We start from the raw sequence: 13,809 nt of genomic DNA on the forward strand, positions 1-13,809 counted from the left end.
GTCTTCCCCTTGCCTTGTGCAGGGCTCCTCCGCTGCATCCCCAACCCCTCTGTGTCCCACAGGGGCACCGGGCAGACAGCTCCTGGCCACTAGCTGAGTGGGTGGCACTTAGTGCCAAGATACGCTGCCAAAACTGGCACTTAGACCTTCCAGGTGCCTCTTGGTTGCTCCCTGGCATGTACAGCAGCCGTGCCTCCCTGCCACGCTGGGAGGCTGCTTGTTGCTGCGCAAGCAAGATTGGAGTTGTTGGATGTGCCTTTCATCCTGTTAGAGCCTTCTGGATTAATGGGGCAGATGTGTGTGTGTGTGTGTGTGCTCTCTGCTCCCCCTCCTGCATCCTATTTTGTACTGTAATGACTGCAGGATCTGAGACAGATCTATTCACGTAGTGCTTGTACAGCCTTTGCTGTAGTAGTTTCTTAATACCTGATGGCTGTTCCTGGGTTTTATCTGCCAAATATCACTGAAAAGAAAGTAACGGCCCTTGTTTGCAGAGGGATTAGGCGATTTACCATCTGTGGCTGCAGCAGGGTTTGAGCCCCTGTGTCCAGGGTCCCAGCCTGGAACTTAAGGACAAGAGCATCTTTCCTGTCAGAGTGGTGACTTGGGTGAAGATAATGCCTTTGGGGTTTGTTACTAGGCTGTTCTGGATTTTCACTGTTGTATGGAAGCGGAAAATATGCTCTCAGTTTGCTATGTTTGCTTTTCCTGATTTCCTGTGCATTCTAACTACTTTCTTTTTTACTTTATTTTTTTTTATCCTGGAAGAAGTTATCCTAAATATACTGGATACTTTTCTTCCTGGTCTTTTGTCTCCTTCTGTCCTCACATATTTGACTTGCAACCTGAGGATGCTGTTAGAGGTTTGAGTTGAGGAATAAGTCAAGGCTTCCCTTTTCCCAAGTCTTGAATCATCTCACAAATGTTTCTTTAGTGCTTTTGTGCACGGTATGGCCTTCCGCCTAGCCCAGAAATGATAGGTGTTTTCGTTTGTGTGCATGAGTCCTCATTTTTAACACATCATGTAATTCAGATGGACTTGAGTATAGTAGCATAAAGACTTTGGAGGCCTGCCCTGTGCAAAGGGGAAAATTACTGTCTGGCCCAGAGCGATGGCTTTGTGATGACTGCATTGTGTTCTGGTGTTGTGTGTTTGTACCAAACTGGTTTGCTGCCAAGTTACTTATCCAAGCGCTCAGTACAAAGAGTGTTAAAGAAGAACTATTTTTGTTTTCTGTGAATTATTCCAGCCGAGAAAGAATTCAAACCACTGTCCAAACGGCTGTCTCTCCTCTTTCTGCAGGCTGTGGTCACCAGGTAGGACAGCTAAAACTGTGTGAAACCATAGTGTGTGTGTGTGTGTAGGAGCACATCTGTGCGTTGAGGAGATGCAGTACAGGGCCTGAATGGAAAATGCCTTCCTCTCAGAGAAAATATCCCCCCTTGAGCAGCAGGCACAGTGTGATTGAGAAGTCTGGAGTGTGAATTTTCCAGGCACAAATACGTGCACGTGGCAGAGGGACCTACGAAGCACCAGACCCAGGCAGGTCTCTTCTGCATATACCTCCCAAGAGCCTCCTCTGCAGCACGGTAAATGGCTGAGCTGGGCTCCTTCTTCAGTATTTCCGTGCCTGGCTCGAGGGCCAGGGCCGTGCTTGGAGCTTAGGAGAGGCCCGTAGGTCGTTCTTGCCAGCAGAATCCCACAAAGGGCAATTGGATAAAGGCATTCCACCCCTCAGCTGTCCCCATCAGCCTGCCCCAACATGCGTGGATACTTATCTGATTGGCAAGGACCATGGGGGTTTCTTGAGCAGTGAGCAGGATAATCAGATATATTGTGGGATACATCTGCTTGATCCTATTACTTATGATTACGTGGTGGGGAACAAGCCTTAATGAGCCTTGGCCTTTCCTGTCTCCCCTGTAAATTTGTTTGACTCAATTGAGCTCTCTTTGTGTGAGACAGCTCTCTTTGTGCTTGGAGGTGGAAGCATCCACCTCTGAAGCTGGCTGTGCTTTGAGCTGGGGTTTGGATTAGCTGACCTCCAGAGATCCCTGCCAACTTTGGGTTTTTTTCCCTTTTCTTTTGTGTTTGCAGCTGTTGTAATTGTGGTCCTAACCCCTTCCAAGTGGTGCTGGCACTGGAGGGGATTTTAACACTGCTTCACAGCAGCGCGGTAGCTGCTTCTGTACCACCGAGGAAATGCTTCTTTCGTGTTAACCACCCTCCTCTAATGCAGCAGTGGGAAGCCGCCTCCCTTGGGAGGTTAGAAGGGATTAGCTAAGCAGGTCCTAACGAAGGGACCATCCTTTTCCATGTATCTGTGGCTGGGCAGCGATGGGCACTGTGCTGGAGCCTGGCTCAAGTACAACTCCTGCTTGGCTGCCCCATTAGCCGAGCATCCGCAAGGAACACCTATATCCTCCATGTATGGATATGGCACCACAGCTGCCTCCTGGGGTGCCATAAATCCAGGAGTTTTAGCAAGGCTGATGAGGTTCCTCAGAGGTGGGACACACAATATGTGCAACTCCAGCTTTCCCAGTGAGGAATGGGAGGAATTTTCTTGTTGTTCTTTCCGTAGAGGTCACAACCAGTAATGCACACTCTGCAAAGTCGCCCTAAGCCATCAGCATGAACGAGTGTGGGGGAAGAAGGACGAACATTAGCGGCTCCTTCGGCACAAAGATGTGTGGTATTTGCATGCCCAAACATCCGCCTTGTGCTCACAGTCACTTCTGTAATGGGTTTGTGTCCTGCCAGCAAGACTTTTCCATTGCAGCAGCATCAGGGGGTGGTTTTATTTAGGCTCTGCTGTCCTTTTCTGAACAGACAGCACTTGGGGCTGAGTTGACTCTTTGGCGTGTGGTGTGATCCCTGGTGATTCCTGGCCCCCAACATCTGCAACTAGACCTTGAGCAGAAACTTCTCATGCGTGGCCATGGTAGAGGAAATCTGCTCCTTTTCTGAGTAACTGGTAGAAGAACAAAAGGTTTATTTTATTCTAGCCGTAAAGGTTTACCTTAAATTAAGTAAACTGTTCCCTGAGGGAGAAAGCGTCCAGGTACAGAATGTTCACAGAGGAAATATTCAAAGTGTCTGCTGCGTCCCTAAAGTGTTTGCTTTAAAGTATGAGGGCCAGAGTGGAAAAATAGAGTATTCTTTTCTAATTTGAAAGAAAAAAAATACCTCTTGCACGTAGCAGAAAATAAATTGTCCTCCTTTGGGCTTGATACTGCAGCCCATTAAGTGCACAGGTGATGAGAAGCTGTGGAGAAGCTGCCGTTTGCAGAGATGGCTCCAGTCCCAAGTGCACAGCCCGTGGGATCCAGCCCACGTTGGAGGCAGCCCCGCTGTGTGCAAACTGTCAGCATCGTGACAGCAGAGGAATTGGAGTCTGTAGGAATCTGGGTTTTACGTGACACAGGGTAAGAGCCTTGCTAATCCGGCCTTCAGTGGAGGATGCACACCTTGACCCTTACGGGTGTTGTTTTGGTGGTTTCTTTTGCCGTTGGACAGTCTTGCTTAGTTCCACTTTTGAACTAGTTGCAAGGGAAGCAGAGCTGCCTTGTGATCCCATCACAGCAGCACTTAACTTGCCATGAGCTTTTGTGAGGCCCAAAATGAGCTTCTCTATTATCAGCCAACTGAACGAATGTCATCATGTTCTTGGCTCAGTGGGTCCTAGTTGATTTCCTTCTTCCTCCTACCCTTGACTGAAAAGTCCCCACAAATGTAGGTTGCCTGTTGCCATTCATTGCTGCCAATAAATATACAAGTGTAACACTACCCAGTAAAATCTTGCCCTTGACTTTTTCATTCCTTTGAAGAGCAAGGATGCAGCTTCATGTGGTGTTCTTTATTACTGCTATGAAAGTGGAGGAGAAAGAAAGGACTGGGGAAGATATTCAGGCTTGGTTTTCCATGGGGATGTGAAAATGCAGTTACATGGGTGATGCTATTCTCCTAAATATTTTTCTCTTTCAGAACAAAACAGTTCAATGTGCTATTTTCATTGTTCCCATTTCTCTTTGCCACACAGTGTTTCCAGGAACACAGCTTTTATTTGGAAGGTTTTTCGACAGCAGAAACATCTCACTGCTTTTAGAGTCAGGAGTTCCTCCATTCTAGTTAATTGAGGAGGGAGGTGCTGGGTGCACCAAGGTCTTCCGTACCCATTAGGATGCAATGAAAAGCTGAGGCTACAGAGTCACCTCGAAGGTGCAAGGACTGATGAGTGAGTGTCATTTGTCTTGCCAGCTGAATTTAGTGCTTTGAGGAAAGGCCATTAAAAAAACAGTAGTCATCTTTGGCTCTGATAATATCTAGACACTCAGAACATTAATAGTTCAGGAGTGGGATGTAACTCAAAGTGGAATTGGTGAAAGATTTGAGGTCTGAATTTTGCAAGATTAAGAGCAGTTTCTCTTAGTTCCATCCAGCCAGGCTGGCTGGATCTGAGCTTTCATTGGCCATAACTTGCAAAATTGGGTGAAGCGTGCTGCAGCCTGGCAGTGTAGGGCTGAGCTTGGACTCAGGAGAGCAGGTCCTTGGTTCCTCTGGCATGTGTTGGTGGTTTGTGCTGAGGAGAGGAGCATGGGCAGCATCGCAAATACTGAAGAAAGGGCACGGCTGAAACTTGGCTTTGGGAAAGCTCCGGTGTCTGCTCACTGTCCACACTGTGCCTGTTCCAGTTGAGGTGAAGGAGAATAGCTGCTGTTCTTGCTCACCTGTGTAGTTGTGACCCAAAAATCCTTGAGGAAGAATAAATAAGGAACCCACCTTGCCACTTTTACTGAGTCACTTTTTTTCTTTAAAAAAAAAAAAGTCTCTTTTCAATAGCCATAATTTACATTTGGGAGCTGCTTGAATCCATGCTGTCACATAAATTACCATTTCCAAACTTGGCTGTCAGGAAGCGTCCTCACGAGTTGACATCCATGGGGGGTGTCAGTGGAAGGGGATCGGTTTCGTGGGAAGCAGGAGGAATTCAAGTGTCAAGTGAATACGCTTGTCCTCATGTTACCTCAAGCGGCGAGGGCATCTCAGTCCCGCCAGAGGTGAGCCCTGCTGTGACCTTTGCTCCTCAGACTGCCCTCATTCGCTTTCCCTTCAGTAGCTGCAAGGCTGGGTCTGACATCTGGAGCAAGCCCCGTCCTCCTGCACCTCAGGCAATTAGAGCCTGGCCCAGCAAGTGGCCCTGGAGCAGGGGCTTCAGGGATACAGTTTCCTCAGAGAGATAAAGGCCACGGGCTTTTCTCTCTGCTCCACTGCTTTCTCCGGGTTTGATGCTGCTGCTGTTGAAACAACATTGGCCCATCTGGTAGCAGAGGAGGTGAGCTCTGCCAGACAGATCTGGCTTGCTGGGAAGGGTTCAAAAGGCAGCACCTACCCTTTGTTTTATTTTCTGCATGCTAACTAAGTCTGTGTTTTATGGAGCTAGTTTTTATCCTTCTTGTATGTTTGTTTTGGCATGGATGCTTTTATTCCATTTGAAATAAGTGAGAGAATAAAGTGGATAAAACTCCAGTTTCCCCCACCCCTCAAAAATGAATAACACAAAGGAATTGTAAGGATGCATCGTGTTGAGAACAGTTACAGTTGTTTGCTGCTAGGAACTGACACAGAAAACTGAAGGTTTATAGTGTCAGCGGCGTGTTCCTGTCCAATGTGTGTTACCCTTTGGCGGTGTGTACTCAGTGCCGTGTCAGCCCTGTGTGCACGCGTTGTCGGCTTTTCCTGTGGCCACATAATGAGGGAATTTGCAGCAATCCAGACACTGACAGAACTGTATTTGTTGACTTGAAGAAAAGCTGAACTCCTGCCCCTCTGGGCTGGGATCATGTAAGCCAAAAAGCGCTGACTGCTGCCTGTACGTACTGGCCTCCCAGCCCTGATAAACCTGTGAAGCAGATTCATTTATTTAGGCCCTGATTCAGCAAAGCACTTAAGTACCTGCTTCGCGTTTTCTTCTTTCCAGTAAGATTGTCGGCATGCTCAAAGTTAAGCGTGTGCTTAAGTGCTCTCCTGAGCACAAAGCAAACACGCGATGGGAGCGGTGCGTGCTGTTGCCATGGTCTGCCATTTAGCATGGAGGCTGCAGAATTGAGGCCCCCAGTATTAAAATTTTATTCATTTATTTGGCTCCCTCCAGTACAGGAGCCCTAGTTGCAGGATCTGGGATGATAGTCTGTCCTTCTGCAGGAAGGTGGGTTGTTTCTGTAGCACAGAATACTCCTTGTGTCTCACTCTTGCATGTTGAACAGATGAGTGCGCAGGGTGTGGGGCAAGGGGTCTCAGTTACCGTCAGCAGGACACTGGCAAGTATTAGTATTTCTTCGGAGTTTTCTGTTGTTTTTCTGCCTCATTGAGAGTTTTAAAAGAAAAAAAAAATATCAACCGTGTTACATGTATCTAAATGTCTTCATGTTTAATATTTTGTAAGATTCATTTGACTTACCTTCCATTAACATGATTCCCTTCGAGGACCAAGCAGCTTAGTGCAGGCACATACCGGAGTGTCTATGTGTGCTCCTGAGCTACATGGGCAAGAGCAAGATGAACATTTGGTTTGTTACAGTCTTTGGGATTTAGCAAAGTAGAAGGGCTGGGAAGTGGCAGATGTTAGTACACTGTTTATACCTCTTGGCGTAACTGTGTATTAAGTTCAGACCCGTCGTACTCAGGCCCCAGCGTTAACAGACTCTTGCTTCCCTGAGAGTCTGAAGCTGTGGAATACGCACTTAATCCACAAGATGGTTGTATTCCAGTCTGCTCAGAGCAGCTTCTGAGAGAGCATTCTTTCTAATCCCCACCCGTATCTGACCTGTTCTAGCTCGTTTTTAAGCGCTGCGCCCAGCCATTCCCTAGCTCCCTGCAGAAGGTTTCTGCACATCTTTTCCTGCTTGCTGAGCTCATTTGGACAGAGAGCCCGCACATCAGTGAACGGGATTCCTGTATAAATGTGCCCTGTTTGCAAAATTGTAATTGATTTAGAGTATCTCTGTTTCTTATGAGACCCAGAAGACCTGAGCATGGCTAGATGTGCTTTTTTCCCTTCCCTTTGAAGTTTAAAACATGCTTACCAAACCTGAAGTTTAAAACATGCTTAGCAAACCTGATGTTTGCAGTCTCTGCTCCCCACCTGATGTGCAAAAAATGCGAAGGTCCTTCAAGAAGCATGGGTCAGACTAACCTTTGGGCTGATACTGCGAGCTGAGTTGCAAGGATCTGGAGAGTTTTTGTTATGAACTTGACTCTAAGTAGCCTAGAAAATACTTGCAAGTAGGTTTAACGAATGTTGGTTTTTTAATGTGAAATAATTTGATCTGTGAATCAAACAGGCTCTGTGTCCCCACCCCCTGCTGCTGCTGACAGCTTCTTCCCACACTTCTTCCTTGGTAGCATTGTTTGAGTGTTCCAGCTCCAGTAGGTTTCAGTTACTGATCAGTGTAATTGCAATAACACACCAATAATAAAAGAGGAATTCAAGCTTCCTTTTCTTGTAGTTGAAGGCTCTTCTCCTGCGAAAGCTTGAAGTCTTAATAACAGTCACACGAGCAACATCCTGCGCCTGTCAAGTGTTTGCAGAACTGGGTGGCCATACTTTAGGAAGATAAAGGGCTGGATTTTGGGAACTTGGATACAGCCCAATCCTATCAGGCGGCATTGGCGCAGCTAATATTAGAATGGGAAACTCTAGGGACAGCTTAACATTTTAGTGGATGCCAAGGAAGCCTTGAATAGGAATGCATTGAAAGTTGCTTGTTGTATAATATGAGTTGCTGGAGTTGGAGTAATTTGAGTTGCCTTTAGTCTGGTGGAAAACTACAGCTGGGAGCAATGAGTTAATATTTTCCTTGTGTGTGTGGCTTAGGTTTCCCTGTTGAGTTTGCTTTTAGATTTGTAGGCTCTGAATCCATAGAGGAACAACTGTGAACCAGTCGTTTGTCGTCATGTGCCACCCCAGGCTGCTGCTGGAACAGCTTTGTAGCCAGTGATGGGTTAAACACCTTAAAAATGTGGTTGTAGGGCTGAGCTGTAGCCACCCTTTCTGCTTGGTATACAAGAAAGCCACTGGCTGCTCTTCCTGCCTGAACGTTTCCTACAGAAAAGGGGGAGGGCGTGTTAATGAGAGGAGGGAAAAAACCAAACAAACACCACGGAAGAGCACAATATCCTTCCCTGGCCTGGGAGGGCTGCTTGGTGGATGCAGCCCACCCCGCGCTGCCGGCCCTGGGGGACGCCTTGCCGGGGTGGCCGGGGCACTGCCGCTCCGAGGCCGGGCGGAGGCTTTGCTGGGCCCGTGCCCGCCCGGGCGCTGCCGGGCTCGGCGCAGGCCCCCGGGGCTTGTGCCGCCCCGCAGGCCGGGCCGCGGGGCTGAGGCGCTTTTCTGTGCAGCGGGCACGAACCCCGGCGCCTACCAGCCTGAGCAGCTATGCTACGCTCTCTTTTATTGGTCGGCTGCCAGGGTCTGCTGCTGCAACGGTAAACGCCATTGGTCGCTTCCTCCTCCCATGCGCAGCTTGGTGCGGGAAATGCCCCCGGTACCGACAATGGCTGCCGGGGCCGCGCCGCGCCGCCGGGGGCCGGGCAGCCCCGCGCCCGCCTGAGCGGGGGCGGCCTGGGCTCCTGGCTGATTCTATTTCTCTTTTTCCTGCAGGTTGCTGAAAAGTGCCTTTCCTGAAGCCACCGCTGCTTGGATTTCTGTCTAGGGCTGCCTCTCTCTGCCCCTCGCCCTCCGCTCTTTTTAATTCGGCGTTGCTTGCGGTTCGTGCCCTGACGGCAACTCCTCCAGCCTTGCCCATTTTTTTTTCGCTCCTCATTTACACGCAATTTGCTCAGCCATTTTATTTTTTTCCCTTGCCCGAGTATGTAGCAAATATTTAAAAGAAAGAAAGAAAGAAAGAAAAATTGAAACGTCCTTTTGCTCGTTTTGATGCTCGTGAACCGTAATTTTTAGAAGCAAGAAATAGAAGGAAGGAAAAAAAAAGACAAAACAACCCGAAGTTTTCTCCCCAAGGACCGAGACCATTCCACAAGCTGAAGTGCTGCCAGCAGCATATGCTTTTTGCAAGAATAATTGAAACCATTAACTGGAGAGCACAGAATTCTTTTGAAAGTCTGCCAGTTATTTGCAAGTAACTTCGGCAGTGGCACAAAATATAACACTTATATTTTAACTTCTACAATTGCACTTTTAGGAGCTGGCCTCTAATTTGATTTTCAGTTGTTCTGATAAGATTTCTATTTTATGATTGGCTTTATGTTTAATTCTTGTTTTAAACAAACACAATTTGACTTAAATGAAAACCTAAGTGCTGATGAATAGGAGTTCTACCAAAGCAACGAGTTAGTTATTTCTTCACATTTAACTTGAATTCACTTTTTTATCCTTTTTTTTAAAAAAAAAAAAGAAAAGAAGAAAAAAAAAATCAGTAAACATTGCCCTGAAGAAGGGTGCGATTGCTTGCATTTTAATTTTTGTTTTTAATATGGCTGTAAACGTTTCCCTGGTTCGTGATACAAAATGGCTGACGTTAGAAGTGTGTCGAGAGTTTCAGAGAGGTACTTGTTCTCGGTCTGATGCAGAGTGCAAGTTCGCCCATCCATCACGGAGTTGCCATGTGGAAAATGGTCGAGTTATTGCCTGCTTTGACTCCCTAAAGGTGAGGACTGTCTTAACGCATTCATTACCTAAGCTCACTTGCTTTTCCTTCTCCTCGGTGTGCTGGGGTGTGGGATGTGCAGAACGACTGTTTACTGCTCTGTTTCTGCAGGGAGGATGCTGCTGGTGCAGGATGTAGCTCCTGACATCTAAGTTGAGTCTGACATTGAGTGCAATTGCCTGGAGTGCCAGGCATCACAGGGAGAGAGAGGATTTCATCCCGAGCGTTTTCTGATGGCAGCTCAGGTCTGATATAGCTGTCCTCGAAATGGAGAGCCCACATTGTGGGCAGCAAATGAAACTGAAATGCAAAAAGCAGAGAATTGAAACCCAGTGCTTTAATTTGTATCCAGAGCACACTGGCTGCACGTTCGGCCCAGGGATCCGAAATGTGCTTTTAATGAGCAGAAATGAAAGCAGCATTTTAAGATAATGAATCAGCTTTCTGTGTATTTCCTGCAGACAAGAGTTACAAATGCACTCTAATGCTGTCCTGTAGATGAGGAGCAGCCAAAATATTTGGAGAGCAGCACTCTCAGAAAAATGAGTGTTGGGGAAATGCTTTCTGCAAGGGACACGCAAACACGATGGCTCTGCTAGGCCTGTCCGAGTTACAGCTGAGCTGTTTCGCCAGTGCTCATCTTTGCAGAGTTGATTTTGCAGGCAGTAAATGGCTCTTGGTTACTTGTCACTGCTGGAGTTCCAGGAGGGACTTTGACAGTTTACCAGATACCAGGATCTGAGCGGAGGTGGGTGGTGGGGGCTCGCAGCAGGGGAGGTGGGCATCCCTGCGGTCTCTTCACCGTCATTCTCAGGAGCGGAACATCATGTTCGTCTTCTTTGTTTTCCCAAAAGCGTGGCTCCTCAGAAGTGTTCTAAATATGATGGTGAAAACCCTGAGGCAGTATGGATAACTGATTGCTTTTTGAGAACTCTTGATATCGTGTTTGATGTTTTGATCAGAGTCATTAACTTGTTTATGTGGTTGTAGAAGGAATTGATACATTTTACAAGCTTAAAAGTTTTTCCTTGAACTTCCAGCTGTTGCTTGAACAGATTTGGGTTTATTTTTATGAACATGACGAGTAACAGATCTGGTGGAATTGTGTATGCACAGGTTTAGACCAGGACTGGATCTGGTCTAACATGGGTTTATGCAATTTATTCACTGTTTGTGGCTTCTTCATATTTTTACTTCTATTGCTTTTACCAAGAAGCTCAAGCTTCCTATTTGCATTTGGTTTTGCTGTTCTTAATCTGATTATATGCAATGATTCTTAGTTACACAGTGACTTTCAAATGTTCATTTACATTGCTGGTTTGCTGACAGTGAGAGACAAAAATATTTTTATCAAAGGAGGAAAAAAAGTCATGTTCTTTGTGCCCTTGAAACTTCTGATTTGTAGCCAGTGGCTACAAATGAATGAAGAGGTGAATATGTTTGCATTTTACAGCATTTACTTGTGAACTGAAAGCAGTGCTGTTGTGCTGTGCAGGGCAGTACTGTGCCCCTTGCAGAACTTCCCTGGCGTTTGCAGTGTCCCAGGGAGATGTCCCTTGTGCAGCCACCCAGCTTGGCTTGCCAATGAACTGTGCTGTCTTCCTGTGTCACGTAGTGGGTTATGCCTTCCCGTGGATGCTGGTTGGGCTTCTCCTGCTTCAGCCGTGGGGAATCGGATGGGGAACATCATGTTGAGAAAGCAAAAGAAAAAAAAAAGCCAAAGGGGTAGACTATGAGCTTCTACAGCTTTGTGTGTTTCCCATGGATGTTGAACAGTGTTCTTCTTGCAATTTCCTCTTGACACAGTAGCAGCTGCCCAGTATGTGCTAGTTATGTGGCCTGAGTTTTCCAGGGAACACATTTTCTGGAAAAGGCCTCGTGGAGGGTGGGCAGCTCTGCCATTGGGAAGTACACCTGGAGGAGAGGTCAGACTGAGCAGAGCGCTTGGCCAAGGCCTGGTGATGGGGCTGTTTCTGCACCCCACTTCTCAAGCAAGAAGTGGGTCTCAGAGTACTTTGTTCCTCCAGCCCTGTGACTCCGGTAGCTGCCTCTGCCGGAGCCCCAGCTCTGCAGTGCCACGGTGAGGTGCAGTCCCTGCGACCACAACCTCTATGTGCACACCATGCATCTCCCGCCAGAGATAACAGCCCTGGTGACTAAACCCGCCAACAATGGTCTTTCTGTTCTTGGGCTGGAGCTGGGCTTGCAAACCCTGTTTGCAATGGTATCGAGGGACTCCTGGTCATGACAGCAGCCTCCTTTACTGGTGACAAGAGATGGTACATTCTCAGACCTGTTAAGAAGCGGCTTTTCATGCCCGTCCTGTGGGCATCTTTGTGCTCAGCTGCAGCTCCCCTCTGACAGCTGTTGAACACCGACCCAGTCTCCTGCAGAAGGCTGGATAGATGCTTAGTGTTCTTTTCATCTTTTCACACCCTGCATAAGCAGAACATCTGTGTTGCTTTATTGGAGACAGGATATAGGATGCTTGCAGCTAATAAGTTTTCCCGTTGTCTTGCAGTTGCCCAGGGCTTTGTTCAGAGGTTGCTTGTCTGCATCCATTGTGTAGTGCTCTTGCTTGTTTTTTTTCTCACAGACCTTTTAAGGCTGAACAATGCCTTCATACAGGAACTTCTGATAACCCAGCATACAATAGATTCACCTCGCTGGTCAGGTCACACACAGCATTTATACGCTTACTGCAACCCTCCCCCCGCTGCCTTTCTTTTTCCTTAATCTCATAGCAGTTCTGCCTCTCTTGCAGTGGTAAGAGCAGTAATGCTTCCAGAAGTAGTCAGGCTGCTTCAGTGTGGGTTGTTTCATGGACGAGTGTTCTACCTGTAAGCTTGTAAGAACACACAGGACTCCTGAAGGTAACGGGGAGGCCTCACTGATGCTCAGGTGGGATTCACCAGGGCACGTGTTGTGTGATTGTGCAGCGCTTTGGTGATGAAATATTGGGTCTTGATTAGGTTGGAAGTGCAGGGCTGGATCTTGCTGTCCTGAGCTGTGGTTCTTCGAAGGGGGAGTTTGCACATTCGTACGCAGCAGAAGGAACCTTTCTCAAGCAGATAGATACGAAACTTAAAAATAGTTCCTTGTGAGAAGCTGTTCGCAGATTTGAATTGGATGCCAAGAGAGCTCACACTCTCTACTCTTTCTTCCCCCCTCATTATTCTAGAAGAACAGTGTTGTCTGAATTAATTTGTGTGAATGGAAGGGCAAGCTGCAGTGGTTGGTGGAAGGCAGCCCAGAGGCATCAGAGCCGGCCACCGCTGGGCCACCCTCCTTCCAGAAGTGACCACAAGGGCTGCTGGGTAGTGGCCAAAGCTCTGCAGTACCTGCTGGGCAGGTCCCATGGCACCTCTGAGGCCTTCTGAGCAAAGGAGAGAAGGGCACTGTCATCGCTGGAAACCTACATAGCTTTGGGTTCATTCATCGGCTTATCTCCCAGGCTTGCTCTTCACCATCCCCTGCATGGCTGGTGCTTTTTGCAAGGGTTAGGACATGGTTTGCTGGCTGGTGGCAATCTGTACCAAGGCTTGTGGCGGCCCTTCGGTGGGCTGTCTGCAAGTACTCAAGTCATTAACCTTTCTATTCAGGCTGAATCAGGCAGACATGGTATGAGCCTCTTAATTCCCTGGCCAGCAAATTGTTGTGTTCTTTGGTTTGTAAAGATGTCAGGAAGGAAAAAAAACCAACACCTTTATTGGTCACTGGAGACCCTAATTGAGCAGTAAGCTGAGAGGTGGATATTAGGAGATAGTGACGTATTATATAAAAATATGCAGGTAATGCACACCAGGTGTTCACGGAGGCTTTGATTTATAATGCTCACAGTTTGGGTATCTGCACTATGGACTCCTGGTTTAAAAAGGAAAAATGACAAGCCCAGCTTTGTGGGGGATGTGTGGTGCTTTTTTTGTTTGCTTTTTTAAAAAATGTTCTTTATGAATGTAGATGTTTCCATATGCAAATCAAAGTTTTGAAGAGAATTTTGAAAGACAGAAAACGGCGTAGTGAAAATTTCAGGAGTATGAATTTTTACTTTGGGATGTCCAATTTAAAAAACATTAAGCTCTTGCGTGTTTCAAAGCAGTTTTCTTCTATGTGTAAAAAAAGGTGAGTTGTCTGTGAACA

At 47.2% G+C, this 13,809-nt stretch overlaps 1 protein-coding gene across 4 annotated transcripts in view; it reads left to right on the plus strand.

Annotated features, from left to right (window-relative positions):
• MBNL3 (muscleblind like splicing regulator 3) overlaps nt 1–13,809 on the plus strand; it is an 88,349-nt gene that overhangs the window by 22,588 nt on the left and 51,952 nt on the right. For 2 of the 4 annotated variants that reach the window (XM_080352837.1, XM_080352838.1), the window contains exon 2: nt 8,664–9,669. In XM_080352837.1, the coding sequence (XP_080208963.1) occupies nt 9,496–9,669 (174 nt within the window). In that variant the 5' untranslated portion in view covers nt 8,664–9,495. Of the gene's footprint in view, nt 1–8,546; nt 9,670–13,809 lie in introns of those variants that run through there. The other 2 variants (XR_013922795.1, XM_080352839.1) reach the window with 1 other exon arrangement.

This window comes from Nesoenas mayeri (assembly GCF_963082525.1).
Source record: "Nesoenas mayeri genome assembly, chromosome: 13".
Taxonomy (NCBI): domain Eukaryota; kingdom Metazoa; phylum Chordata; class Aves; order Columbiformes; family Columbidae; genus Nesoenas; species Nesoenas mayeri.